At 47.0% G+C, this 24,624-nt stretch overlaps 1 protein-coding gene across 1 annotated transcript in view; it reads right to left on the bottom strand.

Moving 5' to 3' along the window:
- IFT81 (intraflagellar transport 81) overlaps nucleotides 1-24,624 on the bottom strand; it is a 49,386-nt gene that overhangs the window by 23,435 nt on the left and 1,327 nt on the right. The window contains 9 exon segments of the mRNA XM_032229807.1: nucleotides 2,450-2,551; nucleotides 2,553-2,614; nucleotides 9,568-9,652; nucleotides 12,562-12,672; nucleotides 12,981-13,046; nucleotides 14,685-14,774; nucleotides 17,171-17,351; nucleotides 21,873-21,976; nucleotides 23,560-23,711. Coding sequence (XP_032085698.1) covers nucleotides 2,450-2,551; nucleotides 2,553-2,614; nucleotides 9,568-9,652; nucleotides 12,562-12,672; nucleotides 12,981-13,046; nucleotides 14,685-14,774; nucleotides 17,171-17,351; nucleotides 21,873-21,976; nucleotides 23,560-23,703 — 945 coding nt within the window. The 5' untranslated portion in view covers nucleotides 23,704-23,711.

Genomic DNA, 24,624 nt, shown 5'->3' with positions numbered 1-24,624 from the left:
TCCGTGGTCATGTGGCCGGCATTGATCACGCCGAAGGCGCACGGAACGCTGTTTCCCTTCCACCAAGGTGGGTTTTCCTATTTTTCTACTTGGATTTTAAACCTGCTTTCGAACTGCTAGGTTGGCAGAAGCTGGGACGAGTCACGGGAGCTCACTCCGTTATGCGGCGCTAGGGATTCGAATTGCCGAACTGCTGACCATCTCAGCATCTCAGCCCCTGAGCCACCGCGTCCCTAATTAAACTTGACTATATTCCATCAAGAACCAGTTAATAAGGAGTCTTGTAAAAAGCTAATATATAGAGAACAAGGATTTGTTATCCATTCGGCCCAAACTATAGGTTGAGAAAATACACTTAAGTGGGGACTGCAAATCTAAACAACAGCAGCCTATATTGTATTACTTAAATACAATTTGGCTGTAAAATTGGAGACGGCCTTGAAACCAACCAGAGGTTGGTTTCAAGGCCGTCTCCAATTTACAGCCAAATTTTGTATATTTTTAAAGTCTCGGTCTCCCCCCTGCCTGCTGTGATTTATCGTTTCCAATAAAGACGCACCACGGAGCCCTTTCCGTCGTTCCTGCTTCCGTGTCAATCAAAGGCGTTTTATTGGACAGGGAAACCGAGATCAAACCCCCCACATCTGTACGTCTAAATTTAAATCCGTTTCTCTCTTGCCAATCTCTTGATTTCGCTCCAGCTCAGGCCTCCCCCCCCCCGCGCGCTTCTCAGCTGGTCAAGCCACGGGGAGAGAGACGCTGACCGACAGCCGTGTCTTTGCTTCTCACTCGAGACTGACTGTTTTACTAAAAATAAGCAGGCCGATGAGCACGTTAACTAAGGATGCTTTTATGGGGCTTCTGCTAATAAGGAAATGGATATTGATTGGCGAATTTATCACCCAGAGGGAAGAAACTGGCTTTGCAATCTTCGGGCGTTTCATGAATGAGGGCGCTGGGGGTTCCAGCCCCTAGGATAATCTCCAGGGGGGGGCCCGCATTGTCCTGAGATGACCCCTGCCATCTATTTCAAGGCTTGTGGACAATGCAACAGAGAGGGAATGCGGAGCCATCTTAGGCTAACCTGGTGGCTCCGGAAGGGAGGGCTACAGCTCCATGCTCCCCAACCAGCCTGGAATGACTCTGAATATGTCCAGGCTTATGCCCCCGTCTTACGGGCAGGCTTCCCGAGGCCATCTGGCCAGAGCCCCCTCCCCTGGAAAAAAAATATAATTGCAACCATCCTCTATAGATGGAATGGCCTTTCCTCGTTTAGGAAAAAGAAGATAGTTATTATTATTATTATTGTGCGGTCCTTGATGGTCTCGGTGCTTCGTTTCTTGCAGGCGTTTCATGACCCAACTAGGTAACCTCATCAGCGCTAGAAGAGAATTGGGTTTGAAGGGAGGAGGAAAGGAAAGAAGGAAGGAAGGAAGGGAGGGAGGAAGGGAGGAAGGGAAGGAAGGACTGTGGGATTCTTGGTGCACTAATAGCAATAGCAGTTAGACTTATATACCGCTTTCATAGGGCTTTCAGCCCTCTCTAAGCGGTTTTACAGAGTCAGCTATTGCCCCCAACAACAATCCGGGGTCCTCATTTCACCACCTCGGAAGGATGGAAAGCTGAGTCAACCCTGAGCCGGTGAGATTTGAACAGCCGAACTGCAGAACTGCAGTCAGCTGAAGTAGCCTGCAGTGCTGCATTTAACCACTGCGCCACCTCGGCTCTTCTGGGCTTGGTGGTTTTCTTACAGATGTTTCACGACCCAACTAGGTAACGCCATCAGTGTTAGAAGAGAATTGGGTTTATATGGAGGGAGGGAGGGAGGGAGGGAGGAAGGAAGGAAGGACGGACGGACAGACTGTGGAATTCTTGGTGCTCTCTGAGCTTGGTGGTTTTCTTAAAGACATTTTACAGCCCAACTAGGTAACGCCATCAGTGCTAGAAGAGAATTGGGTTTGTAGGGAGGAAGAGGAAGGAAGGAAGGAAGGATGGAAGGGAGGGAGGAAGGGAAGGGAAGGGAAGGAAGGAAGGATTGTGGGGTCCTTGGTGCTCTCTGGGCTTGGTGGCTTTCTTACAGATGTTTCACGACCCAACTAGGTAACGCCATCAGTGTTAGAAGAGAATTGGGTTTATATGGAGGGAGGGAGGGAGGGGAGGGAGGGAGGGAGGGAGGGAGGAAGGAAGGAAGGAAGGAAGGAAGGACTGTGGCTTGGTGGTTTTCTTACAGACATTTCACAGCCCAACTAGGTAACGCCATCAGTGCTAGAGAGAATTGGGTTTGTAGGAGAAAGAGGAAGGAAGGATGGAAGGGATGGAGGGAAGGAAGGAAGGGAAGGAAGGACTGTGGGGTCCTTGGTGCTCTCTGGGCTTGGTGGTTTTCTTAACAGACGTTTCACAGCCCAACTAGGTAACGCCATCAGTGCCATTTATCCTCCTGCCCACTCACTTTGGCTTCCAGCTCGTTGAGATCCGACTGGCCCATGGCTGGCTCGGCTACCACTTTCTGCAGGAGAAGCAGCGACTGTTTCTTCGTTTCCAGCTCTCGGGGAGAATTTCTCGGAGACCAAGTAAGTGTTGAACTTCGTCTCTTCTTCAAGGCTCTTCATTAAGCCTGAACAACGAAGCAGAACAAAAACTCTTCACATCTGCACGCGCGTGGTCTATAAACAGAGGGCGGAGGAGGGCCGTTCAGCCTCAGGCTGTAATCACTGTAATTTAGACCCAGCTAATTGAACAGCCCATTGCTGCTAATTTCTGTGGGAGCCAATATGGGAGGAGGCCCCTCCGTGCTTCAATTGGCAGAGATAAATATACGGCATCTTAGCAGATAAAAAGAAAGCTGGAGGAATAAGAAATCCTCAAGTTGCATTAAGAAAGGGATGGAGTCAAGATCAAGGGAGGTGTCAATACGCTCCGTAAAGCCCTAGTAAGGCCACACCTAGAGTAATGCACCCAGTTCTGGTCCCCACGCTATAAAAAAAAGAGGTTGAGGCTCTAGAAAGAGGGCAGAGAGAGCAACCAAGGGGATTAGGGAATGATTGGAGCTGAAACATACAGTGAACGGTTGCAGGAACTGGGCCTGGCTGGTCTAGTGAAGAGAAGGACCAGGGGAGATAGGAGAGCAGTCTTCCAATATTTGAGGGGCTGCACAGAGAGGAGGGGGCTCAAGCTATTTTCCAAAGGCCAGACAAGGAAGAATGGATGGAAACTGACCAAGGGCGATTCCTTGGAGTCTCGGAGAGTCACGAACCAATGAAGCGAACTAATGGTTCCTACAAACTCCCACGCCCCTGTCGCTCCTCTTTTATTCCCTCTGGGAGGGGCCATTCACCGTCTACCTCTGGCCTTACTCCCAGTTGACCTCCTGTTCCTTTATCTGTTCATCTGGCCACTCCACTGGGAACAGGCTCCTGCTGTTCTTCTGCCTCACTGATGTCTGACTCTGAAGGCAGCTGATAACTGCCAGACGGCCCTGGCCCCCCTCTCTGCCTCCGACACAGAGCCCTCCTCAGAGCCTTTCCCCCAGACTCCAGGACTGGCCCAGGTTCCTCCCCCAACCTCCTCGCTCTCCGACTCTGCTGCCAACTACGCCTGGGGTCCCCTCTGTGAGATTAGCCCCCCCCCCCGGGACTGAAAGCTGTCCTAATCCCCCCCCACCCTCGGTTTGACTGAGCGTCTCCAAAGAATCTCAACTTTCCCAAGGAGGCTAGAAGAGGGAAAAATAAAAATAAAATGCACTTTAGGATGTTCTATTATCCTTCATAATCTCTTTTTTTCCATCCCGATGTTTCTTAGTCGACGGTCTAAGGCCAGACCTTCCTGGGGGGCTCCAGCTCCCTCGAGGGCTGTTTCGCCAGCCGGCATCGTTACTTGTGCAAAGCTGCGAGTTCGTATTCGCCCGGAGTCGGTTGCCCCCACTTCTCTTAGGAGAAAGAAAGAGCAATCTGCCACACCGATGGGGGGGGAGCAGACTGTGTTTTTGCAAGGCTAAGGAAACTTGCTCGATCCGAGGAGAGGGAGGCATAGCCGTCTCCATCCCAACTGCCTGCAGTTCGGATCGGAGAGGAAGATTGCGTCTCTCCCGAGAGTCAAGGCCCTTGCAGGTTGTGTACAAAAACTACACACAATGACACCAGTGCCCCAGCCAGGGAAATCTTGCTCCCGTCCCTACGTTGGAGAACCAGGACCGAATCCTGGCTAAGTGCTGGAAGAGAACTAGGAAGTTCCTTAGGTCAGCATTTCTCACGGTTGGCACAATATACAATGGCAGAGTTGGAAGGGACCCTGGAGGTCTTCTAGTCCAACCCTCTGCTCAAGCAGGAACGCTACACTACTTCAGACCAACGGATATCCAATCTCTTCTTAAAGACTTCCAGTGTTGGAGCAACTTATGAGGCAACTTCTGTTCCACTGATTAATTGTTCTCACTGTCAGGAAATTTCTCCTCCGTTCTAAGTGCTTCTCTCCTTGATTAGTTTCCACCCATTGCTTCTTGTTCTGCCCTCAGGTGCCTTGGAGAATAGCTTGACTCCCTCTTCTTTGGGGCAACCCCTGAGATATTGGAAGACTGCTATCATGTCTCCCCTGGTCCTTCTTTTCATTAAACTAGACATGCCCAGTTCCTGCACCCGTTCTTCGTAGGTTTTAGCCTCCAGTCCCCTAATCCTCTTTGTTGCTCTTCTCTGCACACTTTAGAATAGAATAGAATAACAGAGTTGGAAGGGGTCCTTTGGAGGTCATCTAGTCCAACCCCCTGCCTAGGCAGGAAACCCTATACCGTTCCAGACAAATGGCTATCCAACATCTTCTTAAAGACTTCCAGTGTTGGGGCATTTACAACTTCTGGAAGGCAACTTCCTGTTCCACTGATTCATTGTTCTCACTGTCAGGAAATTCTCCTCTGTTCTAAGTTGCTTCTCTCCTTGATTAGTTTCCACCATTGCTTCTTGTCCTACCCTCAGGTGCTTTAGAGAATAGTTTGACTCCCTCTTCTTTGGGGCAGCCCCTGAGATATTGGAAGAATGCTATCATGTCTCCCCTGGTCCTTCTTTCATTAAACTAGACATACCCAGTTCCTGCAACCGTTCTTCATATGTTTTAGCCTCCAGTCCCCTAATCCTCTTTGTTGCTCTTCTCTGCACTCTTTAGAATAGAATAGAATAGCAGAGTTGGAAGGGACCTTGGAGGTCTTCTAGTCCAACCCCCTGCCTAGGCAGGAAACTCTACACCATTTCAGACAAATGGCTATCCAACATCTTCTTAAAGACTTCCAGTGTTGGGGCATTCACAACTTCTGGAGGCAGGGAGTTCCACTGATTCATTGTTCTCACAGTCAGGAAATTCCTCTTTTAGTTCTAAGTTGCTTCTCTCCTTGATTAGTTTCCACCCATTGCTTCTTGTTCTGCCCTCAGGTGCTTTGGAGAATAGCTTGACTCCCTCTTCTTTGGGGCAAACCCCTGAGATATTGGAAGACTGTTATCATGTCTCCCCTGGTCCTTCTTTTCATTAAACTAGACTCCAGTTCCTGCAACCGTTCTTCGTAGGTTTAGCCTCCAGTCCCCTAATCCTCTTTGTTGCTCTTCTCTGCACTCTTTAGAATAGAATAGAATAACAGAGTTGGAAGGGACCTTGGAGGTCTTCTAGTCCAACCCCCTGCTCAGGCAGGAAACCCTATACCATTTCAGACAAATGGCTATCCAACATCTTCTTAAAGGCTTTCAGTGTTGGGGCATTCACAACTTCTGGAGGCAGGGAGTTCCACTGATTCATTGTTCTCACAGTCAGGAAATTCCTCTTTAGTTCTAAGTTGCTTCTCTCCTTGATTAGTTTCCACCCATTGCTTCTTGTCCTGCCCTCAGGTGCTTTGGAGAATAGCTTGACTCCCTCTTCTTTGGGGCAGCCCCTGAGATATCGGAAGGCTGCTATCATGTCTCCCCCTGGTCCTTCTTTTCATTAAACTAGACATACCCAGTTCCTGCAACCGTTCTTCCTATGTTTTAGCCTCCATCCTCTTTGTTGCTCTTCTCTGCGCTCTTTCTAGAATCTCAACATCTTTTTTTATACAAATATTCCAAGTGTGGCCTTACCAAGGCCTTATAAAGCGGCGTTAACCCTTCACCTGATCTTGATTCTATCCCTCTGTTGATGCAGCCTAGAACTGTGTGGGCTTTTTGACACCTTTGAGATGGTGTGAACTTCAATTCCCAGAATTCCCAACAGCCAGCCAGCAATTGTACCTGGGGTTTTGAGTGTATGTGTGTGTGTGTATGGGGGTGTGTTCCAAATGTATTACAGGCTGCTCTCTCAACTATGACCACAATGGAGCCCCCAAATTCCTGTCGCTAAGCGGGACGTGTGTCAGTGAGTTTTGCCCCATTTTGAGGACTTTCCTTGCCAACCGTGGTTGAGTGAAAAACTGCAGTTTTTAAAAGTTAGCAATACGGTTGTTAAGTGAATCCAGCTGAGGCCACAAAAAGGGGATCATGTGACCCTGGGGCAGGGCAACGGTCATAAATATGAAGCAGTTGCCAAGTGTCTGAATATGGATCACGTGGCCATGGGGAGGCTGGCCAATTTTGTTGTATTCATTTTGGCCAATGACAATAAAGACTATTCTATGCTGGGGGAAACCTTCCAAGGAAACTCTCTTTCCACAGAGAAAAAAGGCCCTTGCTCTTTGCCCCGATTTCAAATGCAGAAGTCAGAACATTTGTTGACGATATTCGCAAAGCTCCTGTCAACCCTCTTGTAAAATAAATGGGAGCTGCTGTTGACTTATTTCGCCGTTGATATTCTTGAACCTAATTCTCCTAATCCTTGTGTTGATACCAAATAGGGACAAGCACCAGAGATTGAAGTGGTTCTGTGGATACTATAAACACCGGTGGTTTCCAATTTTTGCCAGGGAAAGGAAAAAAAAAAAATCTGCAGCAGAATTGAGCCCCAACCCAAGATTCCCCCAAAATAAAATAGCGTGATGACTCTTTATGGAGATTCTCAGTCATCCAGGTCACAGTTCCCCCAAAGGTGCTTTTTTCAAGAGGCAACTGGACCTTCAACAAAATGATTAGGGGACTGGAGGCCAAAACATATGAAGAACGGTTGCAGGAACTGGGTATATCTGGTTTAATGAAAAGAAGGACCAGGGGAGACATGATAGCAGTCTTCCAATATCTCAGGGGCTGCCCCAAAGAAGAGGGAGTCAAGCTCTTCTCCAAGGCACCTGAGTGTAGAACAAGAAGCAATGGGTGGAAACTAATCAAGGAGAGAAGCACCTTAGAACCGAGGAGGAATTTCCTGACAGTGAGGACAATTAACCAGTGGAACAGAAGTTGCCTCCAGAAGTTGTGAATGCTCCAACACTGGAAGTCTTTAAGAAGATGCTGGATAGCCATTTGTCTGAAACGGTATAGGGTTTCCTGCCTAGGGAGGGGGTTGGACTAGAAGACCTCCAAGGTCCCTTCCAACTCTGTTATTCTATTCTATTCCTATTCCATTCCATTCCTATTCCCATTCAATTTCTATTTCTATTTATTTCTATTTCTCTTCTATTCTATTCATTTTCTATTCTATTCTATTCATTTTCTATTCTATTCTAATTCTATTCCTATTCCCATTCTATTTCTATTTATTTCTATTCCTATTCTATTCTATTCATTATCTATTCTATTCTATTCTATTCTAGTCCTATTCTATTCTATTCCAATTCCCATTCAATTTCTATTTCTATTCGATTCTATTCATTTTCTGTTCTATTCTATTCCTATTCCATTCCTATTCCCATTCAATTTCTATTTCTATTTATTTCTATTTCTCTTCTATTCATTTTCTCTTCTCTTCTATTCATTTTCTCTTCTATTCTATTCATTATGAATTCTATTCCTATTCCCATTCTATTTCTATTTATTTCTATTTCTATTCTATTCTATTCATTTTCTATTCTATTCTATTCTATTCCTTATTCTATTTCTATTTATTTCTATTCCTATTCTATTCATTATCTATTCTATTCTTTTCTATTCTATTCTGGTTTTTCTCTGAAGACGTTTCCCTTCTCCTCCAAGAAGCTTCTTCAGCTCTCGCTGCGCCTTCTTCCCAAACTCTGTGACCTGCTCTAATGTTTCTGTTGTTACTGAGCTGATGAAGCTTCTTGGAAGAGAAGCGAAACGCCTTCCAAGAAAAACACCAGAAAGTCCAGTTTCCTCTTGAAGAAAGCCCTCCTCTTGAGCGTGAAGACTGCAGACTCCTCCCCGCTTGTTGCAAAAGGTTCAAGAGGCTAATTGGGATCTTCCCCACCTTCTCCCTCTCCGCAGCCGTGAGTTAAAACACTCCGGCTGAAAATCCAGGCGACTTTAAAGTGCTTTAATCCGAGAAGGGCCATCACTCAGAGCGTTATTCGAGCGCTGTCAACAGCTGATGTCATCGGTTCTTAGCAGGAAAAGACCTGAGCATATCTCAGTCGAGCTTACGCAGGGGGCTCAGCTAGGCAGGCCGGCTGGAAACCCAAGAGGGAAGGCAATATCTCAGGGCTTAAGGTTTTAAAAATAGGATAAACGGGCTGTCTTTGAGGAGATCAATTTGTTGTTGGTTTTTTTTTATTTAAAAAACAAAAAAGACCCGGGATTAATCCTTCACCCCAATAGGATTCTCCGAAAACCAGCAGAAATAGAAAGCTGTGAAATTGCACCAAACTCTGGAAATGAAAATGTAAATTCAGGGGGAAATGACAGTTCTTGCTTTTTGTGTGTGTGTGTGCGGGAGTTGTTTAAGTGCATATTTTGGGCAGAAGACCAGAAGAGCCAGAGTGGGGTGTGTGTGTGTGTGTGTGTGTGTGAGAGAGAGAGAGAGAGAGAGAGAGAGAGAGAGAGAGAGAGGGAGAGAGAGAGAGCGAGAGAGTGAGAGAGGAGAGGGAGGAGAGGAGATGAGAGAGGGAGGGGAGAGAGAGGGAGAGAGGGTGGAGAGAAGAAAAGGAAAGGAAAGGAGAGGAGAGAGAGTGAGAGAGGGAGAAAGAGAGAGAGAGAGGAGAGAGTGAGGAGAAAGGAAAGAGAAGAGAGAGCGAGAGGGAGAGAGAAAGGAGAGAGAGAGAGAGCAGAGAGAGAGAAAGAGGAGAGAGAGAGGAGAGAGAGAGAGAAAGGAGAGAAAGAGACAGCAGAGAGAGTGAGAGAGAAAGAGAAGAGTGAGAAAGAGAGAAAGAAAGAGCAGAGAGAGAGAAAGAGAGAGCAGAGAGAGAGAAAGAGGAGAGAGAGAGGAGAGAGAGAGAGAAAGGAGAGAGAGAGTAAGAGAGAGGAGAGTGAGAGAGAAAGAGAGTGAGTGAAATGAGAGAGTGAGAAAGAGGAGAGAGAGAGAAAGAGAGAGAGACAGAAAAAGAGAGCAGAGAGAGAGAGAAAGAAAAAAAGAGAGAGAGAGCAGGGAGAGAGAGTGTGAGTAAGAAGAGAGAGAGAGAGAAAGAAAGACAGAGAGCAGAGAGAGAGAGAGAAAGAGAGAGAGAGGGCAGGGAGAGAGGGAGGAGAGAAAGTGTGAGTAAGAGGAGAGAGAGAGAGATGGAGAGGGAAGACTCCCACTTACTTCCTGGTTTTGAATCCACAGCCGCATGACGCATATCCTTGAGCTGGAGCTGAACTCGGTGCAGTCGCTGCTCTGCGTGAAAAAGCTAAAAGGGGTGGGGGGGGACAAGCACAGAGGGGAGCGGGTGTTATTCCTCCCTCCCGATCCTTTGGAAAGAAGAGGGCTTGGTGCCACAGCAAGAGGAAACCTCTGTGAAAGAACTGCTAAATAGATGGAGGAGGCAGACAAAGGGCTCTCTGTACCCTCCCAGGAATCGGGGGGGGGGGGGCGCATTGAAATGGCAGGGCTGGCAAGACAAACTGTCCACCGGTTGTGCCAACTCTGCCCAGCAGCTTTTCTTTTTTGTCTCTTCTTCAAAGGGACCTGGTTAACGTTGGGTTGGCGAAGCACCAGTGGAGGAAATCTTCCGAGAGAGGCCAAGTGATTAGTCTGCCATCTCACAGGCTGGCAAGGAAGGGCCCTCCTGCTCCCCAAGGCCTGGGAGGGGGAGGCAGGGGGGGAGTTAAGGGGAATAGCAAGAGCCCTTAGACTTATATACCGCTTCACAGTCCGTCCTTCCTTCCTTCCTTCCTTCCTTCCTTCCTTCCTTCCTTCCCACTTAGCACTTAGACTTATATACCGCTTCACTGTGCTTTTACAGCCCTCTCTAAGTGGTTTACAGAGTCAGCCTCTTGGCCCCCAACAATCTGGGTCCTCATTTCACCAACCTTGGAAGGACGGAAGGCTGAGTCAACCCTGAGCCAGTCAGAATCGAACTGCTGGCAGTTGGCAGAATTAGCCTGCAAATACTGCATTCTAAGGAAGGAAGGAATGAAGGAGGGAGGGAGGAAGGAATACCAATAGACTTATATACAACTTTACAGTGCTTCACAGCCCTCTCTAAGCAGTTTACAGAGTCAGCCTCTTGCCCCCAACAGTCTGGCTCCTCATTTGACCCACCTCGGAAGGAGGGAAGGCTGAGTCAACCTTTGAGCAGAGTTAGTTTTCAATACTGCATTCTTACCACTGTGCACCATGGAAGGAAGGAAGGAAGGAAGGGAGGGAGGGAGGGAGGGAGGAAGGGCAATAACAGTAGCAATAGCAGTTAGACTTATATACCGCTTCACAGTGATTTTACAGCCCTCTCTAAGCGGTTTACAGAGTCAGCCTCTTGCCCCCCAACAATCTGGGTCCACATTTTCCCCACCTCAGAAGGATGGAAGGCCGAGTCAACCTTGAACCTGGTGAGGTTCGAACTGCCCAAATTGCAAGCAGCCGGCAGTCGGCAGAAGTCACCGGCAGTCCTGCACTCTAGCCACTGCGCCACCGAGGCTCTGAACCCCGAACCCCGATTTCTCCACTAATAAAGATACTTGGGAGCTTTAGAACCAGGGAGAAAAAATAAGGGGGGGGGGAAATACAGGTAGTCCCCGGCTTACGACCACAACAGAGCCCAACAAATTTCTGTTGCTAAGTGAAACACGGGTTGAGTTTTGTCCCATTTTGCGACCGTGCTTGCCGCACTTTGTTAAGTGAATCAGTGCAGTTGTTAAGTTATTAATATAGTTGTTAAGTGAACCTGGCTTCCCCCTATTGAGTCTGCCTGTCAGAAGGTCTCAAATGGGGATCATGTGATCCTTGGTGTTGTGGCCCACTAGCAGAGCTGGCAGCGGAGTCTCCCCCTCCCCTTCCTCCTCCTCCTCTCTGCAAGCCCCACTCCCCTTCTGGCCCTGATGATGTTCCCTAGTTCGGTCATGAAACGTCTGCAAGAAAACCCACGACGCTCAGAGAGCATGAAGGACCCCACAGTCCTCCTCCTCCCCTTCCTCCTCCTCCTCTCCCTTCTAGCACTGATCATGTTACCTAGTTGGGTAATGAAACATCTGCAAGAAAGCTCAGAGACCACCAAGGACCCCTCCTGGCTAAGTATTTCAGATGCCAGACAGCTGTAGACTATGCAATACACAACCAGTTTAAACCCCCCCCCCACTTGGAGGATATCTGGGGGCTCTCTAGTCAGGACAGTGAGGAGGTTGGGGAGGAACCTGGGCCAGTCCTGGAGTCTGGGGAAGGCTCGGACGAGGGCTCTGTGTCGGAGGCAGAGAGGGGGCCAGGCCGTATGCCAATTATCAGCTGCCTTCAGAGTCAGATATCAGTGAGGCAGAAGAACAGCTGGAGCCTGTTCCCAGTGTGCGTATGCGCAGAGCGGCCAGACGAAGGGAACAGCTAAAGAACAGGGGTCGACTTGGGAGTAAGGCCACGGGTGGATGATGAAGGGCTCCTCCCAGAGGGAATAAAAGAGGAGCGACAGGGGAGTGGAGTTTGCAGGAGACAATTAGTTCACTTCATTGGTTCGTCCAGGCCTTCCGCAAAGCCCTTAAAACCTGGCTGTTCCGACAGGCCTGGGGCTAAAGAGCTTTTGCCCCCCCTCCTCGAATGGTATGGTTGTTGTTTGTTTTAAATTGTATTGTTATGTTCGTCTTTTATTCCCTGTCTGTACCCCCTTCCCTGACTGAATTGTGAGCCGCCCTGAGTCCCCTTCAGGGAAAAGGGCGGCATATAAATGTAATAAATCCAATCCAATCCAATCGTGACTCTCTGAGACTCCTGGCCAAATTCTGCAGATCTCGGCCTGGCAGCTCTCCAAGCCTGATAAGGTCCGTGACTGTAAATCCTCCCTTGAAAAACTTTGCTGGAGGTGAATGAGCAGAATTCACAGTCAATTAATAAAAGGGTTTTGTTGGGACCAGGAGTTGGCTCAGAACACCCACGGCTCTGCGACCGTCATAAACGTGAGTTCCCTTGCCAAGCATCTGAATTTTGTTCATGTGATGCTGCAACGGTGTGAAAAATGGCCCCAATTCCCTTTTTTTAGGGCCGTGGTCATTTCTGTCCCTAAATGAACCGTTGTAAGTCGAGGACTACCTGTATTGAACCGATAAGAATGCCGGCAGCGTCTCTTGGGGGGGACGGGGGACGGACAAAACCCAAGATCTTGAATAGGAAGAACCAAACCTGGTTTTTCTGCTCTTGCTTCTGGTGGGCGAGGTTTTCCTCCCGCTCTTTCTCCACGCGGAGCTGGCGAGCCATTTCCAGCATCCGCTGATGGCTCTGCACGGTCTCCACCTAAGGGAGGAAGGGGGCGAGCCGAGGGAGTCAGCCGAGAAAGCCATCCGAGGGATCGGGTGTCTGGCGGGTTCGCACCATCCTTCTTCCCTGTCCTCAAGACTTCGAGGAGCTGTCGTCTCCTCTTCCTCCGTTGTCATTGGGACTCAAGTTCTCTAGACCTGCTGGAGCCCTGCCTGGAGAAGATTGGCGCTTCCTCCTGGGAGACATCCGATGCCTCCTCCGGGCTCACAGCTTGTAAACCTTAATCCCTGTTTGCATTCCTCCCAGGCCGAGGGTGAGGGTAGATTCTCCCGCCACCTACTTACCCGCTTCCTCAGCCGTTCCACTCGCTTCATCAGCTGATCTTTCTCCTCTTCCATGGCGGTGATATCCTAGGAGGGACACAAGGCACAAATCAATGGCAGAAAGGAAAACATTCAGCCTTGCAAATCGGAAACTCCTACAAAGAGAATATCGGTGAATTCAGCTCAGGATTTCAACTGTGTCACTTTAAGGTGCGCTAATTAGAATTAGCCATGGTTTTCCCAGTTGCCATGGATGGCTGTGAAGGTTGGATCATAAGAGAGGCTGAATGCCAAAGAATGGAGGCCTTTGAACTCTGGTGCTGGAGAAGAAGACTCCTGCATTGAGTCCCTTGGACTGCAAGGCCATCCAACCGGTCAGTCCTAGAGGAGATCCACCCTGGCTGCTCTTTAGAAGGCCAGATCCTGAAGAGGAAACTCAAAGACTTTGGCCACCTGATGAGAAGGAGGAAGGACTCCCTGGAGAAGAGCCTCATGCTGGGAACAATGGAGGGCAAAAGAAGAAGAAGAAGGGGACGGCAGAGAAGGAGCGGGCTGGATGGAGTCAGTGAAGCAGCCTGTGTGAACTTCAATGGACCAGAGGACGGGAGAGGACAGGAAGACCTGGAGGACAACATAGATAAGATAGATAGATAGATAGATAGATAGATAGATAGATAGATAGATAGATAGATAGATAGATAGATAGATAGATAGATAGATAGATAGATAGATAGACGGATGATAGATACAGACCGATGATAAATAGATAGATAGATAGATAGATAGATAGATAGATAGATAGATAGATAGATAGATAGATAGATAGATAGACAGACGGATAGATAGATACAGATCGATAGATAGATAGATAGATAGACGATAGATAGATAGATAGACGATGATAATAGATAGATAGATAGATAGATAGATAGATAGATAGATAGATAGATAGATAGATAGATAGATAGATAGATAGATAGATAGAAAAAATGGACTGCAAGGTCATCCAACCGGTCAGTCCTAGAGATCAACCCTGACTGCTCTTCTGAAGGCCAGATCCTGAAGAGGAAACTCAAATACTTTGGCCACCTAAGGAGAAGGAAGAAATACTCCCTGGAGAAGAGCCTCATGCTGGGAACGATGGAGGGTAAAAGAGGGGGCTGGAGGTGGCTGGATGGAGTCACCGAAGCAGCCAGCATGAGCTTCAATGGACTCCAGAGGATGGGAGAGGACAGGAAGGCCTGGAGGAACGTGGTCCAGGGGGTCGTGATGGGTCAGACACGACTTCGCAACTAACAAGAACAACAATTAGAATCAACTCAACGTGTTCGCAGAAGGAATGAGGTCTTACGTCCAACCTTGGCAACTTTAAGGCCTGTGGTCTTTAGTTCCCAGAGTTCTCCAGCCAATCATGCTAGCTGAGGAATTCTGGGAGTTGAAGTCCCCAGGTCTTAAAGTTGCCAAGGTTGGACATCCCTGCTTTACAGAATTTGCAGCGGTGAAGAAATGGCATCAGGATTTATGACTTATGAATTTTCAGGGGCTTCCGTTCTCATTCCGTCCTGACTTCAGGTAACCAAGGAGTTGTGAATAGCCTCATAAAATATTTCTGAGCTGGAGGACCGTGTAAATTTAGACCCAAGAGGCTTGGGCTGTTTTTAGAAATGTTACGTTCATTTTCAGATCTCAATCTCCAAACCTTTAGGAATCCCAACACTTTGTTACCCTTCTTATTTCTGCCGTTGAAAAGCCAGAGGTTTTGAGCTGTTCAGATTCTTTATGTAAGCTTTTGAACGCTTCCATCAGGTCTTCGTACTGTCAAAAAGAAAAAGATGATTTTTTTAAAATGCCGAAATTATAATCCATTAATTCTCAGCACAGTCATGCTTGAGTCGTATCCTCAGGGGATCCCTGATCTAACCACAGGTGAAGAAATTAATAGATGTATGTTGTCTCTTGAAATGACCCATTTTTTAGAGATCAAACCTTATGAATTAAATCCCAAACCATTTTTGTCCTGCCTTTAGAGAACAAAGCACACCAGAAAAAAACCACCCAAATGCACGGATACAATTTTTGCAATTAGATGACCTAAAAACATGATTTCTAGCCTCCCCCAAAATGAAATGTACACCTTAATGGATAACTGTTATGTATTAATGTATATACCAAATATATTTTTGGGCTTGGACAACATGGAACTATGCTGATTAAGATCTGACCGAAGCCCAGTACGCAAAATTATCTGCTACAAGGTCCAACCTGTCAACGGCTTCTTCGGCTTCAACCTCAATAACACTCGGGCAAAACAATCGATACGAACTCAAGGAAAACTGCTCCAAACTCGATTGCAGAAAATACGACTTCAGCCCCAGAGTGGTCAACGCCTGGAATGCTCTATCTGACTCCCTTGTTACATCCTCAACACCCCCCACAGCTTCAACCTTAAATTGTCTACTGTGGACCTCACCCCATTCCTAAGAGGTCCGTAAAGGGGGCGTGCATAAGGACACCAGCGTGCCTTCTGTCCCCTGTCCTACTGTCCCCATTTATTTGTATTCATTTCCTTTGTTCATGTCCATGTTTATACTTACAGCTGCTATCTTGTATGTGTTTGACAAACTAATAAATACAAATATATCGAACCGTAGCTTACATCTCCATCTTCCTTCCATCTTTTAGGGAATCTTTCCTTGGGCCGCAAAACAGCAAGGGTACGGCTAGCTGATGAGAGCTAAATAGCTTGAAATAGATCTATACTAGTCTCCCTTCATTTATTTATCAGCACAAATGCAACACAAACATGGTTTCCTGCCCGGAAGGCTCCTAGGGTGGAGTTGAAAGGCAAGAGGGAAGCAGTGTGCTCCCTCCCATATTTGGGCACGCCAGGTGCTTTGACATAACACTTAATCATTTCCTTGGCTCAGCTGATAAGGGAGGAGAGCTTGTGGCTTAGAGGCTAATACAACTGCCCAGCATGTAAAAACAGCCCAGGTTCGATTCCCAGCAAGGGTATGGCTAGCTGATGAGAGCTAAATAGCTTGAAATAGATCTATACTAGTCTCCCTTTATTTATTTATCAGCACAAATGCAACACACACAGACACACACACACACACATCTATGTATCTATGTATGTATGTATGTATGTATGTATGTATGTATGTATGTATCTATCTATCTATCTATCTATCTATCTATCTATCTATCTATCTATCTATCTATCTGTGCTTTGAGAGGAAAAAAACACTTAATCACTCCCCTGGCTCAGCTGATAAAGGGAGAACTTGTGGCTTAGGTGTTAATAAAACTGCCTAATATGTAAAAACAGCCCAGGTTCGAATCCCAGCAAGGGTATGGCTAGCTGATGAGAGCTAAACAGCTTGAAATAGATCTATACTAATCTCCCTTTATTTATCAGCACAAATGCAACACACAATACACACATACAAACATATCTATCTATCTATCTATCTATCTATCTATCTATCTATCTATCTATCTATCTATCTGTCTGTGCTTTGAGAGGAAAAAAAACACTTAATCACTCCCCTGGCTCAGCTGATAAAGGGAGAACTTGTGGCTTAGGTGTTAATAAAACTGCCTAATATGTAAAAACAGCCCAGGTTCAAATCCCAGCAAGGGTATGGCTAGCTGATGAGAGCTAAACAGCTTGAAATAGATCTATACTAATCTCCCTTTATTTATCAGCACAAATGCAACACACAATACACACATACAAACATATCTATCTATCTATCTATCTATCTATCTATCTATCTATCTATCTATCTATCTATCTATCTATCTATCTATCATCTACCTATCTATATGTGCTTTGAGAGGAAAAAAACGCTTAATCACTCCCCTGGCTCAGCTGATAAAGGGAGAACTTGTGGCTTAGGTGTTAATAAAACTGCCTAATATGTAAAAACAGCCCAAGTTCGAATCCCAGTAAGGGTATGGCTAGCTGATGAGAGTTAAACGGCTTGAAATAGATCTATACCAGTCTCCATTTATCAGCAAATAAATAAATATATACATTAACTACGTCTCATCTCAGCAGATGGAAAGCTATCAAGCATGACACATTTAAAGAAACCCGGAGAGGTTTATCCAGGCTCTGCCTTCGGTTTGCCGGCCTTACGCCACTGAATGGATTTTTGTGTGTGCCAGTTTTCTTGTAGGAGGGAATGCACGATCCGGGCTACCTGTCTGTTGGTATCGGCCACCGTGTCGTCCTGAAGGAACTCGGTTGGCACGTCGATCTTGATCAGGAAGCGGGCCAGGTAGGCTCTCTTCTTGAGCTCCGTGGTCCTCTGGAGGAGCCAATGGAGGACCGGGTGAATGACGGGCTTGCTTCCCGTAACTAAGCCTTGACGGAAGGTGCTCCTGCGAGAACAGGAATAAAACCATTCCAAGGTTTAAAACAACGGGAGCCCAGAGGGAGAAGTTCCTTGCACAGCTATCCAAAGGATGAGGGTCGGTTAAATCAGACAGTTTTTCAACCTCAAAAGACATTGGTTGCTTGTCTGGATTCTTCTTCTTCTTTTTTTTTTTTAATAATTTATTTTATTTTAACAATTTCATATATACATTCACAATTATATGATCTCATAACTGTTATTAATAATATGTATTTATAACAATTTTCCCTACTGTTGACAATATACTTGAAGATTGCTTTTTTATCATCCCATAGATCCATCTTATCTTACAACGGTCCTACTTCTTCTTCCCTCCCTCCCTCTTTCCTTCCCTCGTTTCTTCTCTCCTACTCCCCTTCCTTCCCTCCTTCTCTCCTTCCTTCCCTCCTTTCTTTTCTCCTTCTCTCCTTCCTTTCCCCCCTTTCCTCCTTCCTTCCCCCCTTCCCTCCTTCCTTCCCCCCTTCCTTCTCTCCTACATTCCCTCCTTCCTTCCCTCCTTCCTTCTCTCCTTCTCTCCTTTCTTCCCTCCTTTCTTCCCTCCCTCCCTCCTTCCTACCCCGCTTTCTTCTCTTTCTTCTCTCCTTCCTTCCTCCTCTCCTTTCCCTTCTCTCCTTCCCCTTCCTCCCCTTTACCCTTCCCCTCTTCTTCCCATTCCTCCCCTCTTTCCTACTCTTACATTCCCTCCCACTCTTCCTCTGCCTTTCCCTTTCTCCTATTCCTCTCTTTTCTCCTCTCCTTCCTATCTTTCCTTCTACTCCTCCCTCCATCCACTCTATCCGTTGTTGTGTTTACATATTCTCCTTTAAAACAACGGGAGCCAAGAGGGAGAAGTTCCTTGCTATCCAAAGGATGAGGGCCAGTTAAATCAGACAGTTTTTCAACCTCAAAAGACACTGGTTGCTTGTCTGGATTCTTCATCAATCAAACCGTCTCCCAATTTTTTTCTAAACTTTCTAAAGAGGCTGATCATTTCTATGCTTCCGGTTTTCATCGCCAGCAGCTCTCAAAGACTGTGCCTGGGTGAAGGCCCAGCCCGTGTCTGTTCAGACAAAGGAATTAATAGCTCCCTTTCTCAGCCCCCGTGCCTGAGAGGTTGTCTGTAAAGGCTGGCCACAGAACCAGGTGCCCGATTTAATTTAGCCCATGCTAGATTAGCCCATGTCGTCCTCTTCAGATAACCTAAAAAGAGCCGAGGTGGTGCAGTGGTTAGGGTGCAGTACTGCAAGGCCACTTCAGCTGACTGCTATCTGCAGTTCGGCGGTTCAAATCTCACCGGCTCAGGGTTGACTCAGCCTTCCATCCTTCCGAGGTGGGTGAAATGAGGACCCGGATTGTTGTTGGGGGGCGATATGCTGACTCTGTAAACCGCTTAGAGAGGGCTGGAAGCCCTATGAAGTGGTATATAAGTCTAACTGCTATTGCTATTGCTAAAAACAGCATTAAAAAAGCACAGCAAAGAATGTTCTTCCTGCGCCAAATCCGGAAGCTCAAACTGCCCAAGGAGCTGTTGATTCAGTTCTACGGAGAAATTATTGAGTCTCTCATCTGCACCTCCATCACTGTCTGGTTTGGCTCTGCAACCCAACAAGACAGACGGAGACTTCGGAGGAGAATCAGAACTGCAGAAAGAACTATTAAGGCCAACCTGCCTTCCATCGAGGACCTGCGCACTGCACGAGTCAAAAAGAGTGTTGTGAAAGTATTTACACAACCCTCGCATCCTGGACATCAATTGTTTCAACTCCTACCCTCAAAACGACGCTATAGGGCACTGCACACCAGAACAACTGGACACAAGGACAGATTTTTTTCCCAAACGCCCTCACTCTGCTAAACAAATAATTCCCTCAACACTGTCAAACTATTTACTAAGTCTGCATTACTATTGCTATTAGTCTTCTCATCGTTCCTCTCACCAATCTCCTCCCACTTATCACTGCAGGACTGTAACTTTGCGGCTTGTATCCTTACGATTTATATGGATATTGATTGTTTTCTGATTGCTTATTTATACCCGGTGACTGTCATTAAGTGCTGTTCCTTGTGATTCTTGATGAATGTATCATCTTTTTATATACACCGAGAGCATCTTTTCCCCCCCCCCCTTTATTTGTATGCCGCCCTTTTCCCTGGGGGGACTCAGGGCGGCTCACAGTTCAAAAAGGGGGGGGGGAGGACAAACAATTTCTAACATACAGACAATACATCATTATTAAAAACACAACAGTCACACAATTCGAGTGGGGTTAGAATCTTAACCCCAGGCCAGCCGGGACAGCCAGATCTTTAGGGCGGCGCGGAAGGCCTGGAGGGTGGTGAGGGTCCGAATCTCCACGGGGAGTTCGTTCCAGAGGGTCGGAGCAGCCACCGAGAAGGCTCTCCTCCGGGTAGTTGCCAGTCTACACTGGCTGGCTGATGGAATTCGGAGGAGGCCTAATCTGTGGGATCTAATCGGTCTAGTGGAGGTAATTGGCAGTAGGCGGTCTCTCAAGTACCCAGGTCCAATACCATGAAGGGCTTTGTAGGTGACAAGTAGCACCTTGAATCGCACCCAAAATCTGCACCAAAGACAAATGCCTCGTGTGTCCAATCACACTTGGCCAATAAAGAATTCAATTCAATTCTATTCTATTCCATTCCATTCTATTCTAAAAAACCTGGCAAATTCCCCCACACAATCAGGGCTGCAGTTCAGGGAATTAACTAAGAAGCAGCTACCATAAGGGTTTGCCATTAATCAGCTAAATATGAAATGTCCAATTTATATCTTAAGTTCTTGGGGGGGGGGGGAGTCACTGGTGCTTTGTGTTAAAGCAGCAGCGCCCTCTAGTGTTAAGCAGAATGTATATGCAGCAGCCGTTCCCATCCAGCCTGAACGAAATAAATCCCCAAATCAATAGCGTTCGTTTGGAAGTGGAAATCCGGCTGATTTTATTTGTGACTTCTTCCCGCGTACGTTCGTAAACGTGCTGGGGTGGAAATATATAATGGAAAAACAAACTTTCTGAGGGATGGACACAACTGTCCCGCCCCCCCCCCCCCCACCCTCACACCCAACTCCTCAGCTGGGGTCAGTCTCCAAAATTAAGATTGTCTAACGAATGTTAAAGTTATCATGCGACAGGTGGCTCTAGAGCAGTGTTTCTCACCCTTGGCAACTTGAAGATGTCCGGACTTCAACTCCCAGAATTCCCCAGCCAGGGAAGTTGAAGTCCGGACATCTTCAAGTTGCCAAGGTTGAGAAACACTGCTCTAGAAGTTTAGATAAGTTTTGTGTAAATAGACGATGTTTTTGCATTCAACAACAGCTGAATGTTATAACAACTGTAAGTGCGTTTTGTGAAGGGGGTTGTGTTTTTCCTTTGGTTTTTAAAAAAATGTTTTTAGTAATTTGTAAACTATTCGGATGTCTACGGGGATTCTCAGTCATCCAAGTAATGATTGTCCCACTCTAGAGCTGAAGAAGCTTCTTGGGTGAGAAGCGAAACATCTTCAAAGAAAAACCAGAAAGTCCAGTTGCCTCTTGAAAAAATAAAAAACACCTTTGGGATAAACTATTCCAACCTGCTGGGACTCAGGGCAGCAGATACAATACAATGCAATAGCAGAGTTGGAAGGGACCTTGGAGGTCTTCAAGTCCAACCCCCTGCCTAGGCAGGAAACCCTACACCGTTTCAGACAAATAGCTATCCAACATCTTCTTAAAGACGTCCAGTGTTGGGGCATCCACAACTTCTGGAGGCAAGTTGTCCACTGATTAATTGTTCTCACTGTCAGGAAATTTCTCCTCCATTCTAAGTTGCTTCTCTCCTTGATTAGTTTCCACCCATTGCTTCTTGTTCTACCCTCAGGTGCCTTGGAGAATAGCTTGACTCCCTCTTCTTTGGGGCAACCCCTGAGATATTGGAAGACTGCTATCATGTCTCCCCTGGTCCTTCTTGTCATTAAACTAGCCATGCCCAGTTCCTGCAACCGTGTTTTAGCCTCCAGTCCCCTAATCCTCTTTGTTGCTCTTCTCTGCACTCTTTCTAGAGTCTCCGCATCTTTTCTACATCATGGCGACCAAAACTGGATGCAAATATTCCAAGTGTGGCCTTATAAAGTGGTATTAACCCTTCACGTGATCTTGATTCTCTCCCTCTGTTGATGCAGCCTAGAACTGTGTTGGCTTTTTTGGCAGCTGCTACACATGGCTGGCTGCTATTTAAATGATTAGGTTTAAGTTTAATTTATTTGTATGCCGCCCTTTTCCCAGAAGGGACTCAGGGCGGCTCACAACTCAAAAAGGGAGGGGAAATACAAACAGAGTTACAAAAACATAAAAACCATACATAGTTAAAAGCACAACAATCATACCATTCGAAGTGGGGCAGCGAGTCTTTAGCCCCAGGCTAAAGACTCCACTTGTCCACTAGGACTCGAAGATTCCAAGATATACTTTTAATACATTGTGTCTATTACTACTGGTACTACTACTACTACTTACAAGTCACTGGTACCTCCTGGAGGTTTGTATTTAAGGATGCCAAGTAGGGTCAACATCCGCTTCGCTGTGTGTTCTGGCAATTCTTCTCTAATGTCAACGATGTGCTGAAAGGTTGAACCACAGTTGAGGTACAAGTGACACAATAAAGTACATTCCTGAGTGTAGCTTAAGGGGATCCAACATAATGTTAACAACCCAGGGAAGTCCTATGCAGCTTCCAGGAAGTGTAAGCGTTAATCATGCAATCAGAGGCGCTTTTCCCCTTCAATGATTTGAGGACGGGCATCGTCAAATTCACGGGATCTCAATGGTCATGTCCAATTCTCTTAAGAGGGAAGAAAAGGGTTTCGTTTCGAGGCAAATCACTAAGACAGCCAGATCTGCCTTTGGTACATCAGCCTTCCGGAGTGTGACACCCTGCAGATAAGTTCTCAAAACATCCACCTTTTTTTTTAAATCATTCCAGCCTTTGCCAGATCTGAGCACTAGCTGGGATAAAGCTAGTCTAAAGAATCAAGCCAGAAGATCAAACCATAGTTGTAAAGCTGGGGGGGGGGGGGAGATCCCCAGGATTATCTAGTTCAACATTCTGTAACAGGGGTGTCAAACTCAAGGGCCAGTGGTGAAATTTTTTTTTTACGACCGGTTTTATGGGCGTGGGTTGGTGGGCGTGGCAGGGAAGGGTTACTGCAAAATCCCCATTCCCTCCTCACTCCAGGGGAAGGATATTGCAAAATCCCTATTCCCTCCCCACTCCAGGGGAAGGATACTGTAAAGTCCCCATTCCCTCCCAACTCCAGGGAAGAATACTGCAAAATCTCCATTCTCTCCCCACTTCAGGGGAAAGGATACTGCAAAATCCCCATTCTCTCCCCACTCCAGGGGAAGGATACTGCAAAATCCCCATTCCCTCCTCACTCCAGGGGAAGGATATTGCAAAATCCCTATTCCCTCCCCACTCCAGGGGAAGGATACTGTAAAGTCCCCATTCCCTCCCAACTCCAGGGAAGAATACTGCAAAATCTCCATTCTCTCCCCACTCCACGGGAAGGATACTGCAAAATCCCCATTCTCTCCCCACTCCAGGGGAAGGATACTGCAAAATTTCCATTCTCTCCCCACTCCAGGGGAAGGATACTGCAAAATCCCCATTCCCTCCTCACTCCAGGGGAAGGATACTGCAAAATTTCCATTCTCTCCCCACTCCAGGGGAAGGATACTGCAAAATTTCCATTCTCTCCCCACTCCACGGGAAGGATACTGCAAAATCCCCATTCTCTCCCCACTCCAGGGGAAGGATACTGCAAAATTTCCATTCTCTCCCCACTCCAGGGGAAAGGATACTGCAAAATCTCGGGGGCTCGGGAGGGCCACGGGCGAGGGTTGCAGGAGGAAGTTGCAGCCAAAACCAGAGCTCGGGAACCCATTTTCACTGGCAGAGTGCTCAGCCCACCATAGGCACCTGAATGACGTCAAGCTGGCCACGCTTTCCCAGCGCCCCCCTCCCAGGTCAGACATATCCCTGACGCGGCCCTCAATGAAATTGAGCTTGACACCCCTGCTCTGTAAGATGCAGATCTGGGCACTAGCTGGGATAAGGCTAGAAAAAAAAAACCGGGCTGACACTTCCAGCGAATCCCTCCACAGGTTTTCCAGAGATCGCCGCCTTGGTCAAAGCCTGATGTACCTTAGGGTCAATCTCGCCCAGAACATCGCTCAGCAACTGTAAGAGCTGCGTTGATTCCAGAGAGTCAAAAGTGATTAAGTTGAAATTCTTTTTGAAGGGCTCTTTGTTGAGCTTCTCAACGATGAATTTCAGTTGGTCGCTCATGATGGCGTCTAGAAGAGGGGAAAAGAGAAAGAGGCAGAAGGATGAAGACGTCGCTGCTAATATGGGGGGTCTCTCAAAAATCCAGTCAAACAGCACAAAGGAGGGTGGTGGTGGCAGGACCCTCAGAAGCCCCTGCCTCATAAATCTGGTGCTTCTTCAACCATTCCTGGCCTCAACTCTGCAGGTCTTCAGAAAATCAGTTAAGATCTAGCTCTTTCCCCAGACTTTTGGGGTTGCAAGGAGCGAAACCCCCGCCCCCCAGGATCTTTTAATCTGCTCTCCGTTTTTACAAAGTTATTTTGACCGATTGATTGATTGAATTTCTATGCCGCCCATCTCCCCCATAAGGTGATGCTGGGAGGCTTACAAATGATAGAAATAAGTGAAAAATTAATTCAATTGAATTAAATGTGGATTAAACATTAATTAAAGCTGCCCAAAGACTCTTAAAGGTAAAGGTTCCCCTTGCGCATCTGTGCTCCGGGATCATGTGGCCGGCATGACTCAACGGCGAAAGCGCACGGAACGCTTAGGTTGGCAGAAGCTGGGACAAGTCAAGGGGGCTCACTCGGTTATGCGGCGCTAGGGATTCGAACCGCCAAACTGCCGGCCTTTCTGATCGACAAGCTTAGCGTCTTAGCCCCTGAGCCACCACATCCCTAAAGACTCTTTAAACAGGCCATTTCAATACAGAAACCTATTTCTTCAAGAAAAATTGATTTAATGCCTTGGTCCGTTTCTCTTTCGTTGCATCGGTTGTGAATTTCTTTCTCCTCTCTTCCTCGTTACGCCATCTGGATTCCCCGTTGTCCATAGTGGGTGTGGCCATATCCACAAGGGAAGAATGCTAATTTTTTTTTGGGGGGGTGGGGTTTCTCCTGCTTGAGCATGGGGTTGGACTAGATGACCTCCAAGGCCCCT

Source organism: Thamnophis elegans, chromosome 13 (genome assembly GCF_009769535.1).
Source record: "Thamnophis elegans isolate rThaEle1 chromosome 13, rThaEle1.pri, whole genome shotgun sequence".
NCBI classification, from domain to species: Eukaryota; Metazoa; Chordata; class Lepidosauria; order Squamata; family Colubridae; genus Thamnophis; species Thamnophis elegans.
This window is presented reverse-complemented; position numbering and strand designations above follow the sequence as displayed.